The sequence below is a fragment of the Calypte anna genome, chromosome 26 (genome assembly GCF_003957555.1).
Source record: "Calypte anna isolate BGI_N300 chromosome 26, bCalAnn1_v1.p, whole genome shotgun sequence".
NCBI classification, from domain to species: Eukaryota; Metazoa; Chordata; class Aves; order Apodiformes; family Trochilidae; genus Calypte; species Calypte anna.
Window position 1 is genome coordinate 2,841,740 of NC_044271.1, and position 22,982 is coordinate 2,864,721.

At 51.6% G+C, this 22,982-nt stretch overlaps 1 protein-coding gene across 1 annotated transcript; it reads left to right on the plus strand.

The window, feature by feature from the left end:
- The first annotated feature begins 1,582 nt into the window (after window positions 1–1,582).
- Window positions 1,583–22,437, plus strand: SLC26A9 (solute carrier family 26 member 9). The gene is made up of 21 exons (XM_008500679.2): window positions 1,583–1,678; window positions 8,888–9,014; window positions 10,062–10,201; window positions 10,458–10,568; window positions 10,844–11,019; window positions 11,537–11,701; window positions 12,318–12,470; window positions 12,865–12,947; window positions 13,202–13,349; window positions 14,040–14,153; window positions 14,573–14,650; window positions 14,955–15,050; window positions 17,115–17,221; window positions 17,769–17,838; window positions 18,026–18,118; window positions 18,480–18,596; window positions 19,117–19,434; window positions 19,651–19,705; window positions 20,112–20,257; window positions 21,011–21,088; window positions 21,632–22,437. The coding sequence occupies exons 2-21, from the start codon at window positions 8,890–8,892 to the stop codon at window positions 21,677–21,679; spliced, it is 2,421 nt and encodes an 806-aa protein (XP_008498901.1). The 5' UTR covers window positions 1,583–1,678; window positions 8,888–8,889; the 3' UTR covers window positions 21,680–22,437.
- Window positions 22,438–22,982: the final 545 nt, after the last annotated feature.

A 22,982-nucleotide genomic window follows, 5' to 3' on the forward strand; every position in this document is an offset into this window, starting at 1 on the left:
AACAAAACACAACACTTGATATGGGTTATTAATGATATTTACAGGACAACTGCTTGGCAATTATTACCTCTGCCTGTCAGATGGCAATGAATCAGCCCCCTTTCCCCTGGCACCCTCTGGCAGGGTGTTCCTCTGGCATGCTCCAGACACAATGATTGATGCACATGGGATGAGGTTTCCTGGCAGGAAACACTGATGCCTTTTGCCTGCCCAAGGTACCAGAGATTTTTTACTCTGACAGCCCCTGGGAACAAGCAAAGGCCACATCATTGCCTTCTCCTTTCCTGCCACCCCAGCCAGGGCTCTCTCCTCCCCCTTCTCTTGGTGCCTCTCTCCCCTCTCCGTTCCCCATTGTTTCCCCCACACGCAGGTGACAAACTCTTGGAGGTGGCAGCACATCCCACCCACCCTGCACTTGTGCTTTGGGCTCACACCTGGAGCAGAGAGGGGAGCAGAGCTGTCCCCTGCAAACACCTCATGCTGAGACTGTCCTTGGGGACAAGAAAGATCAATTCCTTCCACAGCAAGTAACCCCCTATATCTTCCTTCTGGGTGATGTTCCTTTGGTGATGTCTCCTGCTGATGTCCCCGTCCATCCCATCCCCTGTGACATCCTGACCAGTGCCTGCCTCCTGCACCCTCAGATCTCACCCAGCTCAAGGTGGTCTGGGTGGGGACACAGTGGCAGGAGGGGACAAGTACACAGGTCACACCAGTGCCTTTGCCAGCTCGTTTTGTTTCCCAAAACACCAGCAAGCTCCCAGGTCATCGAGTTGGCTGATACCTTTGGGGGGGTGGTCCCCAAGTCTGCAGGTCCCAGCAGCCCATCCCAGCACCTCCATCCCTGTCCCCTGACAGGGTCATCCCAAGAACTTCTCCAACTCTCCTCTGGAGCAGCACCTGGTGTGGCTCCTGCCTGGGGACCGTGCCCATTCCCCTGGGGACACAGCCCAGCTCCACACACCACCTTCAGCCTCTTCCCTGGGGCAGGTAGCAGGGGGCTTCCCCTGTCGTTTTTTTCTCACTCTTCTCATCCCTTTGAACCTGGAAATCAGAAAGAAACTTCTTTCCCCTGCCAATCCCATCTTCAAAGCCTGAGCAGGGTCCGGTGCTGGCACAAAGCTCACCATTGTCCCTACCTGGGGACAGGCTGGGGAGGAGGCCAGAGCACAAAGCCCGGGCAGACCCTACCCACCCAACCAGCCAGCAGGGAGATGGCCCAGGCCAACAAAAGCATCTTCTGCTGCCCTCAGTCCAGAGAGGGTGAGGGAGGGGGCCCGGGGTGCCACTGAATATGAGCTATTGTCACCGAGAGCACGGAGGGACCCGCCAAGGGGATCAAACGGCCCAAGCCTGATCTGGAAGGGGTGGGGTGTGGGGGGGACATCCAAAAAAGCCCTTGTCCCTCTTCAGATCTCTCCTTATCTCACCTGGCTATCTCCTGGGCTTAGCCTGGGTGTACTTGCTCGCAATTACCTCCTCCAAGCCAATCAGGCGCCAAGCACAGCCCTCGGTCCCCTTGACTGAGGTGATTTATAAATGACTCACTGGCTTATTTGAGCACAGACCTCTGCACACCTCCTCGGGAGCACCTCTCTGCCGGGGCTGGCGTGGCACATCTGCAGCTCCCCTCAGCAGAATTGGCCCTTTCTGCCTCTCTTCGCCCGGCCAGGCGCAGGTAACGCAGCTCCAACAATCGTGCTCTTTGTCTGGGTGGGCGTGGGGGATTTACACTCCAGTTGCACAGCCACTGGGTGTGAGTTTCAGTATTTGGAGAACTGGTACTTTTTCTTTTTTTTTTTTTTTTTTTTCTTCTTCCCCCTTCTCTTTTTCTCCCTCCTTTCGTAAAGGGGATTTACGGCAGCAGATTTACTCAGGAATTAGCAACACCAGCGATCCAAGACTTTGATTTATGAAGAGAGGCTGGAAGAGCCAAATATGTGAATTAATTATTGCTAGAATAAATCCTGCCATTTTATACTGCCTGGCTCCCACTGAGATCTGTGGGGGGATTTGTCTGCTATAGGAGAAGCAATACTGCTGAGGGACCCTCTGGTTCAGGGTCCTTGTTCTGAACAGAACTTTCTGGGCACAGGATTATGTCAAATGGTCCCTGCCCCGAGGATGTTGCATCCCATATTCCACTTTGCACACACTAGGACAGCAAGAAAGGATGTGGAGCTCAGAGGGCAATGGCTGAGGAGCAATTACTGTGCACAGGAACCCTCCCTAGGCAAGGTCTCCTTGGGCAGATCCTGGTGGGATGGATGCTGGGGCAGGGATGCTGTGAGCACACAAGCAGATTAGGAGGGAACTTTAAAGCTGGAAATGAGAAATGCTCCCAGACTGAGACCTGTCAGAGCAGGGGCTCCAGCTCCTCCCAGAGCCATTTCATGGGATGCTTAGGTCCAGTTTGGGCAGAGTCCCTCACATCCAGGCAAAAGAAAATATCCCACAGGCAGCTCTGTTTTGGAAACTGCTGCTCAGGCACTTGGATGCTTTCTGCTCTGCCCTGATAAAATTTGTCCACACCTTATTTGCAAGCAAGATGAAAAACTTAGCTGGAGACCTGTCCTTCCTTCCCTTGAAGATAAGTCCTTGGGGTGACATTTGTTCCTAGCAACACAGGATTTCTGCCCCAGGTCAGAGATTTCCAGTAGAGAAAGGTTGTCCCATCCTCTGCCTCTGGGGAGGAGGGAATGGGTGAGCCCAGAGGGGTTTTTCCTTCTCTAAGAGTGAATCCACTAGGGTGGGGAGGGTGTGCAAGGAGGAAGCTCTCAGCAGGCACCCTGGATCAGTGTTCACAGGCAGTGCAAGAATGCTGCAGGCTACCAACTTTTTAATTTCTTGTGTAGTGCATCACCCAGCTGCCCTTCAACAGGAGGGCAAGGGCTGGGGCAGAGGAATATGGAACAGAGAGGGATGCTGAAGTTTCACTTCTTCTAAATGCCCTTCCCAGCCTTCCCTTCTCCCCATCCCAATGTCTCTGTGTGCCAATGGGAGCAGCAGGGACAGGATGGACATGCTGCTTTCCAGGGGACAGACTCAGGTTCTGTTGAGGTCAGGCAGCCCGGTCCCAGCACCACCGTGCCAAGCTCAGCAAGGTGACACCTCGAGGGGACTGCCAGGTTTGGTGGCTTTCAGAGGATGATGATGATGGGGCTGTCCCCACACCCCAGGCCATGCTCCTGCTGCCTCTCCCCAACCCTCCCTCGGCTCCACACAGCGCTGGATGCAGCTACGAAAGTGAAGGAGAGTTCGGGTGGGGTTGGGAACAAGTGGGTTAATCAAACAAATCACAGCAAGAGTGGCCCAAATCTGGGGGTTTTTTACCCCGGAGCTGGTGCAGAAAAGATCCCCCCTTGTCCACGGGGTTTGCTGCATTTCCAACAGCATTAAAAAGAGCAGAAAGCCGGGCTGCTGAATAGGAGCGGTTTTACTTAATAAACACCCTTGGAGCCAAACACTTTGGCTTCACCTTCAGTAGCTGGCAGATGCCTGCAGATCTTATTATTCTGGTTACCAAGTGCAGAGCTAGTTTGGTTAGAAACTCGTGTGAAGTGGTACATCAAACATTGGCACTGGCCCAGCGACGGCAGAACAAGAGCAGAGTGCAGGGCTCCTGCCCGCTGCTGCCCTGGTCATTTAAAACCAGAAGTGCCATCTGCCTTATGGGAATCACCTATTTAACACTCCAAATATTTAATCTAAACGAAACAAAAAAAAAAAAAAAAAAAAAGAAAACGTTGATTTAATACCTGCCTGCTCCATGCAGGAGTGAGGAAGGGGAGGGTTGCTCCACAGGGGATGTTGGAACCCAGGCTGCAGCACGGGGATGGGGAGGTGGGAGCTGGAGGGAAGCAGAGATGTCTCCTTCCCACCCCTGCACCCCTGCACAGCTCCTTCTGTGCCTCCACACGGTCAGGCAGGGTTGTTGGCACCTCCCAGCACCTCTCTCCCTCCTTCTCCTTTCTCCCTGTCTCTGGCTTTTATTCCACCAGCCCTCCTGATGGTTCCTGCGTGATGCTGGTGGAGAACGGACTGAAACAGCGATGCTGCTACTGAGCTTCATGGACTCTGGCACTTTGCCTTCTCTTAGGCTAAAATTTAGGATAGGGTATTTCTCATAACTGATTTTCTGCTCTCTTAGCATCAGTCTCCTCTATTTCCAAAGGGTAGAAGCTAAGAAAAAGTTAAACCCCATGGCCAAATGCTGTGTGTGTTCAGCGCATGGCACCGTGGGTGCTGAAACGCAACCACCTCTTCCCCTCCCCTGGGTTACAAGAGAACACGTTTTTCCCAATGTCTGTGTACAAGAAATGTAACACTGTAGATGTGGCTTTACCACTGCAAGGTGCTTTCTTCATGAAGCAGCTCAGTTGTAGATGAACCCTGCGGCAATTCAGAGTTAAACCGAAACTAATTCGGATCCAAGTGCTTTAACCACAAGCAGAAAGGTGGTCCTGGCCAAACACCGCAGCTGGAGGTGCTGACCTGAATGTCCCCAGGTCCTTTGCTCACCAGCTCCTGGTGTCACCCATCAGCCAGACTCAGTCCTGGCCAGTCCCTGGTGTCACCCATCAGCCAGGCTCAGTCCTGGCCAGTCCCTGGTGCCAGGAGGTGGGAGAGAGAGTGAACAACCTGGGAGCACAGGGGCGGATCTGCTAGGCTGATTGGCGCCCGACAGCAGAGCTGAATTATAAAACATCCTTTTGAAATACCTGAGCTGACTGACAGCAGAAACCTCCCTTTCCTCCTTGCCTGGGTACTTTGAGAGCCCAGCTCGACACCAGAGGCGTGAAAGGGAGAGGGAAGTGGGTGTGCAGTGAAAGGGTGAAGTAGAGGTCAGTCTGGGGGAGCACCCGGTGCTGCAGCACCCGGCATGAGAGCATCCAGCACCCAGCACCACAGCACCCAGCACTGCAGCACCCAGCACCACAGCACCCACCACTGCATCACCCACCAAAGCATCACCCAACCCTGCAGCACCCAGCACTGCAGCACCCACCAAAGCATCACCCAACCCTGCATCACCCAGCACTGCATCACCCAGCACTGCAGCCACCCTGTCCTTCCCCACGCCACATCCCAACCAGGAGGAATCAGCAGAGGTTTCAGGGGAGGAGGCGGTGGGTTCCTCACCTGACCTTGCAAGACTTGGGCCCTTTCCCTGCTTGGCCCCAGGCCTCCCATGGCACCTGTGAGCAGGAGGCTGGGAGTCACAGCAGACCCTGAAGCTGAAGGCATTGATTGAGAGGAACAGGAGTCAAGACCTTGACCCGGTGTCGCAACCAAACCCTTGCACCTGTGCCTGTCTTCTCCAGGCAGACCTGGGAATAGAGGAGAGTTGTTTTTTATCATTCCTTCTTGGGCAATGGAGCTGGGGGAGAGATGTTTTTAATGAAGGCTCATCAAGGATTTGGAAGGTACCAGACCTTTGAACTCCATCAGCTGAGAAGCAATCAGCAAGGAGGTTTGCATTGCCTTGTGCAAGGAAAGGGGGGGATGGAGAGGAGGTAGAAAAAAGAGGGGAAAATATTGGCAGAGCACTGATTTTTTTCTCCCTAAAATGAAGCAGAAGCATTCCCTGAATGTCCAGCTCTTGCACAGAGTTGTATTTGGGACCCTACATCACTCATAAGGCAGTGATGAGATTGCTTTCCCACTAAATTTTGACTCACACTCCTTGACCTAGAGCCCCTGTGCCAGCACAGCAGTGGCTTTATGCCAATGGCTCCTATCAACAGTAGCCAGAAACTTCAATGTGACTTTCCTCTTCCCAAACACTGCTATCACCTGCAAAAGGACAGGAGATAAGAGCTTAGTAAACGCATTTGCAAGATGAACACTGGGAAAAAGGTCAGTGCCTGGCAGGCACAGGTGGGTTTGAGTCTGTCAGGGCAGGGATAAGCCAGGGATGAGCTGATGTGGCTCTCAGCTGATGCCCTACTGGGACAAGATCTTTTCACCCACATCCCATTCTTGGAGTGAAGCAGCTCTGCCTTCATTAATTGCTTGCTCCAGGCATTGCATCCCAGTTATGTGCTCAATCTGGGACTATTTCTCTGAGACCCCAGGCTCAGCAGAGGTCAAACTTCACATTTCTCAGCATCACCCACTCCAGCCATCACATTGGAGGAATGGGCTTCCTGGACAGCTTGTAGCAGGAGCTCTGCACTTGGACCTCTTCCCCCAGACCTTCATGGGAAATAAATGTTGCATCCTGGAACAGAGCTCTTGAAAAACCTGGTCCCTGCAATGCAGCAACTGGCTGGGGCTCTGCCTTTGTCTCCTCCCCACACCTCGCATTGCTTCGGCGTCCTGCCGCAGCTGCAGGATTATTTAAACCAGCTCTGCAGCTTGCTGTGGTCTTATCCCATCAACACCAGGACAGCTGGGTTTGCCTTTTGTTCAAGGAGCAATGACACAGCTCATTCTCTTTAATTCCAAAATCTCAAAGGTTTAACCTGCTGTTTGATGTAGGGCAAGGCCAGTGATAAGCCAAGGCAAGAACTTGACTCCGTCTGAGATGCTGACATCATGAGCCTGTTTGTTTAAGATGGAATTTAATCATGGGGATATTTTTCCCTCTATACTTGCCTTGTTTATTATTTTTCCTGATCGCCAGCACTTTCACTCAGCGGGGGAAATTCATTAAAGAGCTGTGATATAATTGGCTGATTCAGTCCTTCTGATGGCAGGCACAGTGCTCAGCAAGTGATAGAGTCGAGAAATAAAGCTGAGAGAGACTTCTCACCCCAGAAACTGGGGTGGGCTCATCACCTGCTGCTCAGTCTGGACCTGAGCTACAAAATATTCAGTAGGGAGAGCTGGAAATCTAGAGCAGAGTTATGGGGAAAGGTTGGACGTGCTGGGAGCCTGCTCAGCATCGGGATGTGGGAAAATTGGGGAAGGAGGGTTTATCAGAGGGGCTGCTGGAATCAGTGTAGGGACTGGGAAAGAGCTCAGGACACTGATAAATCATGGCCTGCACCAATCCTCCAACAGTAAAGCTACAGTAAAGCTTGTCATTGCTCTTGGAAGGGGATCACTAGTTGAAAAGGAGCAGCAGGGATGGCAGTGTGTGCATGCCCTGGTGTAGTGCAACAAGGCAACCAAGTGCCACTAATTGCCAGGGAGTGGGCATGAGCTTGTGTCAAGCCCACCTGTGCCTGATTAGGGCTGGCCCCCACTGTGCATGAGCAGGACCAAGGGGCCAATAAAAGGTGAGGCCTAAGACACAGGCTCAGCTCAGTCCTGAGCTAGCCAGCAGAGAGGTCAGTTGCTCTTGGAGCAACAGCACCTATCCAGGCAAGTCAACTCTGAGAGCTGTAGGCTTAGAGCATTACTCATGAGTCTCTGCTGGAACACCTGGTTGGACCTTGAAGCGCCGCTCCCTAAGAGAGGTTCGTCTTGCTACACCCTGGACTGGTGATATTGGCAGAGGGACACAGCTCCTCCTGCACCCATCCAGCCCTCCAAAGATGGGCTGGGGTCCCTTCCAAGTCAGTGTGGGTGCAGATCAGAGCCTGGAATCAGAAACACACCATTTTTACAGCAAACTGCACTTGATTACTCCTGTGATCACCAACATACCCACAGCAGGAGTGGGGTGGGTGACCTCCATCTCCAAAGCCATCAGCTCCTGTTTGCATAATGATCCCATTGACCCCAACCATCCCAAAAGTTTCGGCTGCCTGCATCACACTCTCCTTCCTGTTCTGGACTGCTCAGCCACTCTGCTACACATTACTCATCTCTTCCAGCCCCCACTCCAAGCTAACTGCTCACTGGTGAAGAGATGGACATTTGGCTCCTCCTGGTTCCACTGAACTGGGAGCCAAGGTGTGCACTGACTTCAGCTGAACTCACAGGGCCAAGAGAGAAGAGGACAGATATCCATCCAAATCCCTCTGTAAGCTCTCAACAACCTGGATGTTGTTCCTTGGTATCTTCTCCTCCCTGAATACTCCTGTGTTGGGCAATGACCCACTTAAATACACGCCATGCCACAAATAATTACCAAGATCCTGGTTTTACATCTGACCACTTCCTCCCTCCACCCCCAGTCTCTCTCTTCATCATGATTCTCCCCTCTTCCCTGGCATCACTGGTCACAGCAAAATAAGGGCTCTCTGGGGTTCATCATCTTGCTCTGCTGAGACCCAGATACTGGGCAGGACCAGTCCATCCAGATGTTTTAGCATCTTCATCACTCCACTCAATTACCAACGGGTATCTTTCTGCACATCTCTTCCTAGAATAAAACAAGGACTCATCCACAGCCTGGCGTGCCAAGTGGGAATCAGGGATGCTGAATGCAGAGGGGACCCTTGGGCTGTGCAGGACACCTCGTGGTGGCCACTTCCATCCATCACGGTGCCAGTGTCTACCCCTGCAAACTGTCTCAGAGCTGCTCAGTGTTGGAAAGTCTTGCCAAGCCCAGCAGCAGATGGTGAAACTGAGGCACGAGAAAGGTCAAGTGACTTGCCCCAGGCAAAAAGGCAGTCACTGGCAGAGCTGAGATTAACACCCATGCTCATCTGCAGACAATCCGGGACGCGCTCCGGTCCCCTTCAGCTGGCACCTCTCATTAGCATCACCTCAAAATAGATGATGGAAAAACCTCCCTGTGCTGGGGAGCAGCAGCCCCCAGAGCTGGGAGAAGCCACTCCCAGGACCTGCCTCTGCGCCACAGGGAAACTATTTAGGGTGGAGATGTTCAGGGAGGGCTCCCAGACGCTGGAGGTGTCCGGTCTGTTATACTGCAGGTGGGGCCAGCTCTGCTCAGCTCTACTCACATTCTTGGCTTTGCTTCTTCTCTTTTTTTTCTTTTTTTCTTTTTTTTTCTTTTTTTTTTTTCCTGGGAAAAATTTCAATGCTCCAGAGATGAACCACACCAGGCCTCGCTATGCCATCGAACGTCCTGCCTATTCAGTCAGCCTCTTCGATGAAGAGTTTGAGAAGAAAAACAGAAGTTACCCTCTTGGGGAAAAATTGAAAAACGTTTTCAGGTAATACAGAATGCTGGGGCAAACGTAAACCAGGTTGGGTCTGGAATTAGGATATAATTCAGACCTGGGGTTATAGTTCCCCTTTTTATCCTGGGAAACCTTCTTCATGATCTTTAGGGCTTTGATGGATGAAAGGCTCAGGAGGAATGCAAATTGTGCTGAAGCAGGTGAAACTGGTTGCTCTTTTCACTGCCTCAGCTGCTGTAAGGCAAAGCAGTGAAACAGCTGGCACAAAGTGCATCTGGGGCTTGGGGTTCTGCTTTCCATGGGGTTTTTTTAATAATGAAAAAAAAAGTGCAGTTGGTGATGTAGGTATGGGTGTGTGGATTATCTCTTTAAGCTTTCCGGATGAGATATCCTTTTATCAACTTTCTGATTAAAACCAGTACTGACTGACCAGTACTGACTTTAATAAAACCAGTACTATTAAATTGAGATTAATAATTGTGCAAATACTGATTGATAACCTTGCTGATCACTGTCTTGGAAATCTAGCTCCATTCCTTCGAAAAAGGAAGGCAGGAATATAGGAAAGTGAGAAGACACATCAGCAGGCAGAGATGTGAGGTATTGCATCTATCAAGCCAGAAGCAATCTTCTTCTTTCAGACACACTTGTTTGGGGTTTTTTTGACCAAGCACCTGAAAAAATTAATCTTTGGGCTCTGTGCAGCTGCCCCAGGACCCTCTGAGCTGTGTTTCCCCCCTACAGCTCTCCTATCCTCTATCTGAAGGGTGTCAGGAGATGGGGCAGGCAAACCTCTCCCTCTGCAGGTTCTCACTGGGGACTTTCCACCAAGCCACCAAGGTTCTCACAGTAACCCCCATGGTGTGTGCATCTCGTTGACTGCAAGATCCTTGTACTGGAAGGGAAAAGATGTGCAGCAACCCAGGGCTCAGGATTCTGGTGGGGGAGAGAGGCTGAGACATTCCTAGCAAGATCCTTCCTTGTTCCCTTGCTTGCTCCCTTCCCAGCTCACTTGCTTCCTGCCTTCTTTACTAAATTTGCTTGGTTTTGTGGTTTTTGGGTTTTTTCCATCTTCTCTAGATGTTCAGCTTCCAGATTCAAACACATCCTCTTCAGCCTGTTCCCCATCCTGGTGTGGCTTCCCAAGTATAAAATCAAGGACTACATTTTGCCTGATGTTCTCGGCGGGGTCAGTGCGGGGACAATTCAAGTGCCACAAGGTGAGATGTGATGGATTTGATGACTTTCTGGGTCACTTTGCCAGCTCCAGGTGACAGCTGATGTCCAGTCTGGGGAGTGGGTGCATAAGCCCCAAATATAAATGATAAATATTAAAATATAAACTCTACCTCTGATCTGGCTGCCCCTATACATCCTGTGGTGCCCTTCCCTGCCTTCTTGGAGCTGCTGGCTGAGCAGGGCAGGGTGCTGATGCCAGCTGCACAGAGATGGGTGACAAATGTTTCTGTTTCCCAGGGATGGCCTTCGCCCTGTTGGCCAACCTGCCTCCTGTCAACGGGCTCTACTCCTCCTTCTTCCCCTTGCTGACATACCTCTTCCTCGGTGGCATCCATCAGATGGTGCCAGGTAAGAGCAATTCTCTGCACAAGGCAGTCAGGTACTGGCAAGGAATACACAATGTGTCCCTGGATGGAGATATTTGGGGGTGTTTGGTCCATCAGGGGGTTGAGGGATCCTTGGTTCTGGCTGCACAGGAGGTTCTCACCCCAGTGTCCCCCCACGGGGCTGTCTGTGATGATGGGTTGGGTGGCTCAATCAGGACAGTCTAACCCATGCAAATGCCTTCCAGGGACAGGATGCTCTCTAGAGAAAACTCCTGACATCTCTGTGTTGTGCTGCAGGTACTTTTGCAGTTGTCAGCATTATTGTTGGCAACGTCTGCAATGAGCTGGCTCCAGAGTCGGACTTCCAGTACTTCAACCACACCACCAACGAGACCAGAGTCAACACCACAGCCCTGGAAGCAGCCAGGCTGGAGATCTCAGCCACCTTAGCCTGTCTGACAGCCATCATACAAGTAAGGACTGGCTACACCACCTCTGCCGGGTCCTCTAGCCAGAGCTGACCCACAGGGAGCCAGCCCAGGTCTCTCCCAGGAGCAGAGCTGATGGCAGCAGATGCCAGAAGAGGCTCCACTCCAAGTTGGGTGATGCCTCAGAACGGAGGTTTTGGGGGGTGGGGGGGATCCCACCCCAGTCTTTGTGTGAAATTATCCAAACTGGCCCAGGGTGAAGCCAGCCCTGGGGCAGACTCACAGGCAGTGGTGACAGCCCAGGACAAGCTGCAGCTTTCCTTTCCCCATCCATCCCTGCTCCAGGACAGCCTGCAGCTCTCATTTCCCTATCCCTGTTCCAGAACAGCCTGCAGCTCTCTTTTCCCCATCCCTGCTCCAGGACAAGCTGCCCATCCCAGGGCTGGGTGACAGGAACATGTCCCCTCTCCTGGCAGAGCCACAGCATGGGCACGCCAGGGTCTGTTCCTCATCCTTCCCAGGAGGAAATAACCCTAATAACCCTTTGTCTGTCCTCCTTTAGCTCTGCCTGGGATTCCTGCAGTTTGGCTTTGTTGCTATCTACCTCTCAGAGTCTTTCATCAGGGGCTTCATGACAGCAGCAGGGCTGCAGATCCTCATCTCCGTGCTCAAGTACGTCTTCGGCTTGAGAGTCCCATCCTACACCGGGCCCTTAGCTATTGTCTATGTAAGTGGGTGCCCTGCACCTCCCACCCCCCCAGGGACCACCCCACCCCATCACTGCCACCCATGCAAGAGAAAAAGGGCTGGGGGAGAAGGAGAGGGTGGAGGGAGGGGGAGTAGAATCATAGAATCGTGGAATTGTCGGGGTTGGAAGGGACCTTTAAGGTCATCTTGTTCCAACCGCCCCCTGCCATGGGCAGGGACACTTCCCACGAGATCAGGTTCATCCTGGCTCATCCTGCACCACACCAGGTACTGCCATTTCAGTTCCTATCTGAGCCTTTGCCTGCTTGTTTCCAATGAGAAATAATGGAATGGGGCTGGGATCTGGGGAGAATATCAACTCTGCTGCTGTCCAGCAGGAGTCTGGCACAACTATTGGCAAGAGAAACTTTTCCTATGAGCAGCTTTACCCATTCCTGAGCTCTCCTGCATCCCCCATGGATGCAGCAGAACTGTGTGGTTGCTGATTCCCAGCCCTTCTGTCACCCTACAGAGCCCTCATCCCATCTCAGGGTGTTTGCAGTTGGTTCTGGTAACCAATATTGTGCATTGTGCTGTCCCCATTGTTCAGAGGCTCTGGTTCCCCATGACACCTTCTGCTCTTCTCTCCCCTTTAGACATTCCTTGATATTTGTAAAGGTTTGCCCAAGACCAACTTGGCCTCCCTGGTCTATGCCTTGGTCAGTGCTCTGCTCCTGATCGTTGTCAAGGAGCTCAACCTAAAGTACATGAAAAAGATCCGGATGCCCATCCCCATGGAGATCCTCATTGTAAGTGATGCATCAACCATCCCTTGGACCTTCCAGGAGACAGCCTCCCCCTCATCTTACAGCTCTGGGACACCCACTTCTGTTCAGAGAGAGCCCATCCTGTAAAGCATCTATACAGTCAATATGATGTCCCCACACACACACAGCTTGGGGTCAGGAATTGGACCATCCTCATGGAGGAGACCCCTGACATCCAGCTCATCCCTGCTGGACATGACCTGCATCCTGGTGATGCTTAGGATGAGGAATATAACTCATTCTGGAGAGGTTCTCTCCTTTCCTAGCCCAAATCTGGCACTCATCTTCTACAGCCTCAGGAGCACAGCAAGCTTGATGCTTCTGGCCCAGCTCCTGCTCGCTCTGCTCACTGCTCTCCCATTCTCTGTACTTTCAGGTCATAGTTGCAACTGCAATCTCTGGCAGCTTCCACATGCCTGAGAAGTATGGCATGCCAGTGGTAGGGAAGATCAGCATGGGGTAAGTTCATGTGCAGGTCTGACTCAACTTCCAGACCATTTTCCTTCCTCCAGTTCCCTCCTGCAGCCTGGAGAAGCCATCACTCTTCCCTGCTGTGTGACAGTCCCCTTGCTGCACCCTGTTGCACATCTGCCACCCTTCCACTCAAGCTCCCCATGGTGTAGACACCAATTCTCTCATTCCCCAGCACCCAAGCTCCTCACCCACTTCACCAACGTCCCAACTCCTTCCCACCCTTCCTCCTCTGCATGCAGGTTCCCAGCTCCCTCCCTGCCCCTGGTGACCAAGTGGAAGGAGATGATGGGCACTGCCTTCTCACTCGCCATCGTGGGCTACGTCATCAACCTGGCCATGGGGAGGACTCTGGCAGCCAAGCATGGCTATGATGTGGACCCCAACCAGGTAATGTTTGGTCTGGGGGGATGCAGCCAAGGACCATCCCCTCTGCTCTCAGGGCATGAATGGGAAGATTTCTGCTTGAAACAGAGGTGCTGGTTCCAGGCACACAGCTCCCAGGGCAGCTTGCCATGGGAAAGTTGGAAGGATGTGGCTGCTCCACCTTCCCTGGGCTGCAGAGAGCCTGGAAGAGGGAATTGAGCCTTAGGATAGGCTCTGCTTTGCCCTTCCTCCAGGCCTGGGGCTTCAGCCCAGAGCACTGGGCACAGGCTGCATTATTTGTGAGAGCACAAGGGGCACATGGAGTTCTCAGTGAGCAGGGAAAGACCTGGATTCCTGGTGTGTCACCCAGATACTGTGAGAGGCAGGACATTAAATAATCCTCTGCTGTCATCACTGGCACGGTGGCAGCTTTCAATAACAGCCACACATACCACATGGAGCCCTGCCCTCAGTGTGTCAACAGATGACAACGTGTTTATGTGGAATTGTGCTTCCAGGTTTCCCTGCTGCACCAGAGCCCATCCCAGCTCTTAATGGAAGGAAAGGGTCTGGGACACACTTCAAGGAACCCAGGTCCCTTCCCTGGCCACACAAACCCCAGACATGGGTACCTTCTCTCCTCCCTGGCAGCTCACATGCAGTGGCAGGGCAGGATGGTCACCTCTCCTTTCTGATGTTCCCACATCTCCACAGGAAATGTTGGCGTTGGGCTGCAGCAACTTCTTCGGATCCTTCTTCAAAATCCACGTGATCTGCTGTGCCCTCTCTGTCACTCTGGCTGTGGATGGGGCAGGAGCAAAATCACAAGTTAGTATCCCCTCCTCTCTTCCCTCTGGGACCCTACTTGACCACACTTGCCAGGCTGACATCCCTGCTGGAGGTCAGGAGAAGCTCCTTACACCAGAGCTTCAGGTTCCTGTGGTTAGAGCACAATTCCCTCATCCTCATTTTGTTCCCTGGATGGTTCTTTGGATTGCTGACAGATGGAGGGCTATAAACCTGCATTCCCACTCTGGCTCCCCTGATTGAGCAGAGCTCCCACACAGTGGAATTTTGGGGTTCTCTGTCAGATCTGCAAGGTCCCAGCCTGTTCCTCAGTCATCTGCTGCCACGCAATCCTACAGGGACCACTTGTGCTGCTGGCTGGAGCAGGAAAGACCCCGAGGGGCTTTAGGAAGACCTTGGTGTTTGCTGGAACCATTTCTTTGGGTTGTTTTTTTTTGCAGGTGGCAAGTTTTTTCGTGGCCTTGGTGGTTATGGTGACCATGCTGGCCCTGGGGATCTACCTGGAACCTCTTCCAAAGGTAAGACAAACATCTGTGCAAACAGCACGGCCGTTGCGCCACCGACTCCACACCCAACCCGAGGCACAGCTTTGCTCCAAAAAATCCCCTGGTGCAAAGCCCTGCACAGCACAGTTTGTTCCTCACCCGGGGCCCTGCCAGCACCCAGCCTCTGGAAATGGGAATAGTCTAAATTCTCACGCTCAGACCCAAGGGAGACCTTTGTGAGCATCACCCCAATGCTAAGGGTGCAGGCAGACCCAAGCATCTGCTGGAAAACAGGGCACATCCTGGCTGACCCCATCCCCTCTCCCCCATCCCACAGTCTGTCCTGGGAGCCCTCATTGCTGTGAACCTGAAGAACTCCCTGAAGCAGCTGGCAGACCCCTTCTACCTGTGGAAAAAGAGCAAGCTGGACTGCGTGAGTGCTGGGGACAAGGGAAGGCACCTGCCTGGCAGCTCAGCCCAAGGCTGGGAGGGTGCAGAACAGGATTTTGGGGAGCAGATCACTGGGAGTCCCCTGCAGAGGGTGAGCTTCACTTTCTTGGGGTGCTCCATCTGCCAAGCCCTCGCTGAGGAGGTCCAGAGCAGAGGTGCAGCTTTTCCTGCCCTGCTGAGCACTCTCCTGCTCAGTGCATGTACCAGAGAGGTCTGAACTATTACCTGCTCTGTTCAAATGCCAATCACCTGCAGGAGCCTGTTTGCCCAGAACTAGCCAAACCGGCCCTGCTCAATATCTAGGAGTCATGACTTAAAAACTCAGACAATAGCCCTCCAGGGTGAGGAGAGCCCTTCACAGTGATAAGGACTCCAGGCACTGGTTGATGTATAAACCCAGGCAGGGGGTGCGGGGGAGTGAGAACGGAATTTGGAAATGTCTGACATAAAAAGACACTGTTTGAACAGGGCTCCCAGGGCTGAGTGGTGTGTGTGGACACAGAGCCAATATCCTGTCAGGTCCCCACCATCTGCCTCCTTGCAGGAATCAGGAGCCCAAAGGGCCTGACCTGAGCCATTGGGAGGTCTCCTAAAATTGTCTTCAAATAGGTCTGGAGAAAAGATGGGGAAGCTGTCCAGGGGGGTGATCATGATGTGAAGGCACCACAGGGCATGAGCTACAAAAAAATGGTCCATGCTGAGGATGGAGCTCAGCCAGTAAGAACCAGCAGAGAGGGAAAGACACCAGAGCACCTGTCAGGAATAGTTCATGGTGCTTTCAGCCCATCCCTGACCGGGTTCTGGTGGTGCCTAGGGTGGGATGGAGGGTGTGGATCAGCTCTGGCAGGTGATGTGAGGGCAGGTGAAGTCACTGCCCACTATCAGGGCTCAGAGAAGGGAGCACAGGGCAGCCCTGTGGGCTTTACAGCCCCCAGCCCAAGGTCCAGGCAGTGGATTGAGTGGAGATGCATGGTGCTGCCCAGGGGACACCTTGTCTGTAGTGACCACAGAGCTCTCAGACACCTCTGGTGTGATTCCTCAGTGCCCTGAGGCACAGACCCATTGCCCAGCTCTGATGTTTCCACTGAGCTGCAGGAACAACACCAGCAACCTCCAGGAGCAGGGAGTGTGGAGACCAGGAAGATGCCAATGGAGTGAACTGCAACCCCCTGACCTTAATCTCCCTGGAATTTGAACCAGATTCAGCATCCTGTCCCAAAATGGGAACACCATCCATGGGTGATGTCAGGCCATGAGTGTCGATTACCCCACATCTGGTTGTGTTTCAGCACTGCAGGGATCATTCCACAGACACAGCCTCAAGTCTGGATGGGGGGAAGCCCTTATTTAGAAATTAAGATGTTAAAGTTATCAAAGTCACCCTGGTTTGTCCAAGGTCAAAGTTAGGTTTTATTGGTCTTGTTAATAAGATTCTAATAACCTGATAACGATTCTCAGAGGGCATTTTTATGTGCTCAGGCAGGATTCAGTTCAGATGGAGGGAGATGCTCGAGTGCTGTTGTAATAAAAATGACGGATGATGGAGAGGTGGAGCAGGTTCCCTGTGCTCTGTTATCAAACCTGCTCTGTGCTCAGGACATTTATAGTAGGTGGTCAGATGGTTTTCAGAGAGATGCTCATTCCCGTCTGAAGGGCTCCAACTGACAGCAGGGGCTTTCCTGGGGCTGGGAGCAGTCCCTGAGCAGCAGATGTGCTGACCTGCAGGAGCCTTTTCAGATGGGCTGATGATGCTTTCTGAAAGGACTGAGTGGTGGGAGTGTTCATTCAGCTGTGAAGAAAGGCACTGGCTGCTTTTAGAGCTGCAAAACTGGGGCTGCTGGCAAGCTTCCCAGCAGTGGTGTTTCACACGAAAGCATGCACTAAACTGTGTTATTAGAATAGCTGCAGAACTCAAGCCTCAGCCTTTTGATCCTCAGCCGTGTAGTTCTTTCGGGTCCATCAGAATCGCAGCACAGAGCCACCTTCCATCCATCACTCCAGCCCACAGCAGAGTAAGATGACCTGGCAAGCTCTTCTCTTTCTGCAGTTGGTCTGGCTGGTGAGCTTCCTGTCTGCTTTCCTCCTGAGCCTTCCCTACGGAGTGGCAGTGGGCGTGGGATTCTCCGTGCTGGTCGTGGTTTTCCATACCCAGTTGTAAGTACAGCTCCCCAGACAACAAACCAAATGAAGAAGGGGAATCTCCCAGTGGCAGAAGAAAGGGACAAGATGATTTTTAGACCCGACCTCTGGCCTGTGTGTTGAAGGAACGCAGAGCAGGAGCCTGGGGGAGTGCAGGTGTCCTCCCCGGAATGTGCAAACAGGACTGGCAGGAGCTAATTTACTGCCTGCATTCCCACTCCTGCAGCCTTGTGCACATCCCAAGGCTGGGGGAAGGCTGAAGGTATTTACTGCAGCAGGAAAAGCTTACTTGCATAGTTCCCAGCAGAAAAATCCTGCTCATAAGGAGCCTTGTCTGTGTGCAGAGACGGAGGGGAAGTTTACACATCAATTTTTAATCCATCCAAGCCTTTTATTACTATTTCTCGGTCTGGGATCTCAAACTGCTGACTCAATTTTGCCTTGTGGACACTGCAGGGATGAAATCTTACAGCAGATTTTCAAATCCTGGTATGGAATGTGAAGCAAAGCAGTTTTCTTCCCCTGTAACACTCACTCTACCTCTGGTCTCTTTCCCCCCCAGCCGTAACGGCTCTGCCCTGGGCCAGGTAACTTCCACTGACATCTACAAAAACCCTAAAGCCTACAGCAAGGTAAGAAGCAGCTAAAGCACCCTCAGAAAAAATGTTCTTTGACGCCAAAAACTCAAATCCAGGTCTCTGTCTCTTTCTTCGTTGCTTTTTGCAGGGGTGGCAGGAGAGCTGTGACCTTCCCAAGCTCCCAGCCACCCCGCACAGCCCCTGTCAGGCCTACTTTGAGCTCTTGTCTCTCCTCTTGCAGGTACATGAACTTAATGGGATTAAAATTGTGACCTACTGCTCACCACTGTATTTTGCCAACTCAGAGATATTTCGCCAGAAGATCATAGCCAAGGTGAGTGATGCTCTCTGCAGCTCTGCTTGCAGCCCTTGCTCTCTCCTGTATTGCCACGTGGGGACAACTGAGCCCAGGATGATGACAAAAGATGGTCACATCCATCCTCTACTCTTCCATCCTTTTCTCCCTGATCTTAGAGATCGTTTGTAGGTCTCATTTTAGAGGCTGTGCCTTAATCCTGGCAGACACCCTCCTCCAAGCTCTGCCAAAGCAGTCATCCTGCAGGTACCCTGAGTGACTGTAGGTGTTTGGCTGTCATTAGGGTCACCTCAGTCTGGCTGGGAAATAGCAGGAAAGAAAATCACAGCCTCTGAACTTTTTCAAAAGACTTTTTCAAAGAAAACTCTCTCTTCCACAGACTGGGGTGGATCCTGGCAAAGTGTACTTGGCCAGGAAGAAATATGTGAAACGTCAGGAGAAGGGGACAGCACAACCACCAACCCAGCTGCCAAAATTCCTACTGAGGCAGAACAAGGTAAGGCAGTTGGAATTCCTGTGCTGATGAATAAGAGCCCAAGTCCCCATCAAACAGCTTCTCTTCACACAGGATTTTCTTCCTAGCCACATTTACCACCTCTTGCCCAGCTCCATCCCTCCCAAGAGCCAAAACCTTAGGATGCAGGAGAACAGGAAAGGCTGGGAGCATGAAAGCCATGAAGGTGGCTAGAATGGAAACACGGTGGAACAATTTTCTGGGAACTGGGCTTGCCCTCTTTCTCTAAGGATGCATCTGTGTCAGTATTTCAGTTCAAAAGTGCCCTTCTGAAGCACGTTTCCCAGTCAGTTCAGCTCTGTTTGATTTGCACTGCTGAGCAGTCTTGAAGCATCTGATCAAGTTAACCTGATGTCCTCTAACCCCAAGTGACCCCCAATGTAGCACCAGGCAGGGGTTAGTCCAGATTAAATCACTTTGTGCCACTGAAGACTTCAGGTGCCCTCAGAGGGCAGGATCTCACCTTGTGCCCTGCCCTGACTGCATTTCTGCTTTGTTGTAGACTTTATCTTTGCAAGAGCTCCAGAAGGACTTTGAAAGCACCTCTCCAACAGACACCAACAACAACCAGACCACTGCCAATGGTGCCACCATCTCCTATGTCACATTCTGTCCCCCTGCCAATGGTGCTGAGCAAGGGCACAGCCCCAGGGAGCTGGGCAGCACCAGGACTCTGCAGGGAAGCACTTTCAGTGTTATGCCTGCAGCAGATGTGGACCCCATGGTGACAGCACCACCTTATATCAGCTTCCACACCATCATCCTGGACATGAGTGGGGTTTGTTTTGTTGACCTCATGGGCACAAAAGCACTGGGCAAGGTGAGTTCTGTGCCAGCTACAAACACAGCCAAGCAACATAGCACCCAGGTATCTCCTACTCCCCTGGGCAGCTCAGATAAAGATTTTTACCCTCCTCAATAGGTTTGTGTGTCCCCCAGGACGTGTGTGAAGCCCTGGATGAAAGACTTTACAGCTCAACAGAAACCTGGAGCAGCAGAGTTATTAATCCTGTCTCTCCCCTCTCATCTCTTCTAGCTGTGTTCCAGTTATCAGAAGATTGGGATTCAAGTGTTCTTGGCAAATGTGCATGGTAAGAGTCCATGAAGAACACCTTTCCATGGGATCTTTCCCCATTTATGTGCTCCTGACAGACAGGAGATCTTTTTTTGTGTTCTTCCTGCAAACTGTGCTAGCTGTCAGCTTTTTGTTAGCCCAAGCCAGAACACATGAAAGAAGAGAACAGAGGAGAGGAAGGGGAAACACTGTTTTCTGTGAGTGAAAATGGTCCTTTCATTTGGGAAGTCACCTGCCTGGAACATCTCCACATTTAGCATGGAGAAAAATAGATCCCTAGGCTCCAATTTCTGCAGCCAGCCTGCCTCTTCCCTATCCATCCCAGCCTTGGCTCAGCTCAGAGAACCCCTGTCAGCCACATGCACCTCCAAGAGCTTCTTTCTTTGGTTTCCTTCTTGTTCATCTGATTTTCCTTTCTTCAGCCCAGGTGTACAATGACATTAGCACAGGTGGAGTCTTTGAGGAAGGAGGCCTGGACCCAAGTCACATCTTCCTGACCATCCACGATGCTGTTTTGTTTGCACTGGCAAACATCAGAGAAGTTGCCCACCCCCCCATCTTAGAAGAGGTAAATTTATTCCTAAGCTTTTCTCCAGCTCCCAGCACTGCTTGGGAGGTTTCCACACTGTGTCAGCACCAAGCAAGAACAACAAAATACTGCACCTAATAAAATCTCAAGTGGCAAAGGTCTAAAGGCAACAAAATATGTCACCTGCTAATTCTCAAATACAGGCCAAGTACCTTCTGACTGGATTGATTGCAGTGGGAATGCAGAAGGGTAAAAGTCTTCTGCAAGCCTCTACCTGGGAGATGAATGCTTTCCAAGCCTGGGGAGCCCAAGGTGCTGTTCCAGCACTCTGCCTTCAGTTTGGGGTTGGCTGGAACGTGTAGAATTTGTCCCTCAGAAATAAAGGCAAAGCACAAGTCTGTCCTTGAATAGCCCCAGCATCCATGAGTGCTTCCCTTGGTGGGAAGAGAAAAGGCCAAGGCAGGAATGTGGCACATGCTGACAGTCAGACAGACAGTTTCCCCAGCCATGGGTTGGTTTATTGCCTGGTAATTGAAGTAAGAATGAGGGCAGTGTTAGCCCATTATCTCATGAAAATAAGTTAAGTTATCTCATATCTTGGCAGAGAGCTATGTAAATACCAGCTCAGCCAGATGAGATAAACAACTGGAGTAGGATTCCTTCTATGCCCTTTCTTCCTGGGCATTTCCCTTTGAGCACGTGTGGATTTTTAAGCCTGGGTTAGCAATTTTTTGGACATTCCTTTCAACCCTGCACTCTGCTAATGTGTGGAATTGATCCTTTTCTCCCCAGAGGCCAAATCAGACAGAACTCTCCATCTATGATGAGTCTGTGGACGAGAGCACTGCAGAGTTCAAGAACTTGGAGGAGGTTAGTGCTGGTGCCAGGGACCACTTCTGCAGCTGTGGACAAAAGGTGGAAATCAGAAGTCCTGGTTGGGATTGATTAGGTGGGAAGTCTCCTGTGCCACTGCCAGGGAAACTGCTAGCAACAGTAAAGCTTTGAGAAGTCAGTTGCAAAAATAATTTTAAATGTATGAGGAGCTTTGTCAGGCACCTGGATGAAGCAGTAGGTAGGTTGGTTCATGGGGAACCCTTTCATCTGCTCTTGGCCACATAGCTCAGGTTCCCACTCAGACCTGTGGTCTCCACACACCGGGGTGAAGCTGGAAATCCAGGTTTCTTTCAAGCCCCAAAGAAGGGTCAGTGGTCAAGTTTTTCAACACAGACTTGGTTAATGCTGAAATGATCTGCACCCACTGAACCCAGGTCCCTGGGAGGAGAGAATTTCCAGGGCCAACCATCCCCAGACAGACTGGATGGAAGGGCTGGAGTTCCTGGTGGTTTCTCTGGATGATTGCTGGGTTTTGCCATGGCTCCAGCCCTAACCCTGTGTGCCTTGTGTGCCCTTTAGGAGATGTTTGGAAGCATGTTCCACTCAGAGACCCAGACTGCTCTGTGAGTGCTGAGGGAGCAGCATCATGCAGGCAAATCCTCCTGAACAGACTCCTCCTGCTCATCCCTTCGGGAAGAACTGCACTTCTGCCAGGGGATACAATAAATCTCCAAAGCAAGAGGCCATCCCACCTCTGGGACTGATAAAATGCTCCCTCCTTCCTGCTCTGCTCCTGGAGTTGAGCAATGGACTCTGGAGCAGGTAGCAGAAGGCTACGGAAGCAGGAACTGGGGAAATGCCATCTCATTAATTACAGAAGAGGAGGGAGTTGATTTGGAGGCAGGTGCCCTCTCACATGGGACCATCCCTCACTGTTGCCAAGTGCTCTCCTTTATCCCACAAAATCTCCCCCTCCTGCACACCCTAGCATTCCATAATTTGGGCACCCCCCTCTTCTTTCTCTTCTTCCTTTTCCCTCCTCTCTCTTTCCCTGATGAAGTGAAACACCAGCAAATATTTAGAGCCATTCAGGGCTTGGATTCAGGAGCAAAATCCACCCCTGGAAGGTGCAGCCAGGTGGCTCTGCAAGGGAACTTTGCTCTAAGATGTGCACTGACCTTTGGGGTGTCTGCACCCCCCGATGTCCCTGTGTGTCCTTGTAGCACCCCCTCTGTCTCCTCTGGGACCCAGAAACCCCCCAAAACCCCTGTGCACCCCAGAAACCACTGCCTCAACCCAGTGCTGTATTCCTGATATCCCAAAGCCCGTGGCACTCTGTCTCAGTAGGGCTACTTTCTGGATTACGTTATTTTTTATTATTATTATTATTATTATTATTATTATTATTATTAACAGGACCAATCTGTAGCCAGAAATCAGAATTCCTTTTCCCTGTGTGCTCCATGCACACACTGCCCTGCCTGCCCAGTGGGTTGAGTGGGTTCAGGAGAGCCAGGCTGCAGCTCAGATCCCCTCTGCAGATTTTTTAGGGATTTTTCTGAACTTCAAAGAAGGCTCTCAGACTACAAACAGCATCAAAGTATTCACCCCCAGGGTGTTCTGACTCTTCCCATCTTCTTGTTGGCTGGAGCAACTAAAAGATTCAGGCCAGAACACAGATGAGTGCTTTGGGGAAAGATGGTTTGGTTTTTGGTTTTTTTTTTCCCCAAATTATTTTGATCACAAGTAGCAAATTCAGGGACAAGGAAGGGAGCCCCTTCTGCACACTTTCCATGATGCCATCAGTTCAGAGCAGTAAAACTGGAGTGTACTTTGTGTCTGAACAGCCCAAGTGACCCCCTGTGCTGGGCAGGGCTTCTGATGACAAATTCTCAGATGGTCACTTGTGCAGCAAGAGGCAACTCTTGCA

What these genes read in the sequence shown, in the direction of transcription:
- SLC26A9 (XM_008500679.2), top strand. Translation starts at nt 8,890, where the DNA reads ATGAACCACACCAGGCCTCGCTATGCCATCGAACGTCCTGCCTATTCA. An exon ending in TCCTACTGAGGCAGAACAAG is followed by an intron (nt 18,597 to 19,116) that starts GTAAGGCAGTTG and finishes GCTTTGTTGTAG; the next exon opens with ACTTTATCTTTGCAAGAGCT. An exon ending in GTTCTTGGCAAATGTGCATG is followed by an intron (nt 19,706 to 20,111) that starts GTAAGAGTCCAT and finishes TCCTTTCTTCAG; the next exon opens with CCCAGGTGTACAATGACATT.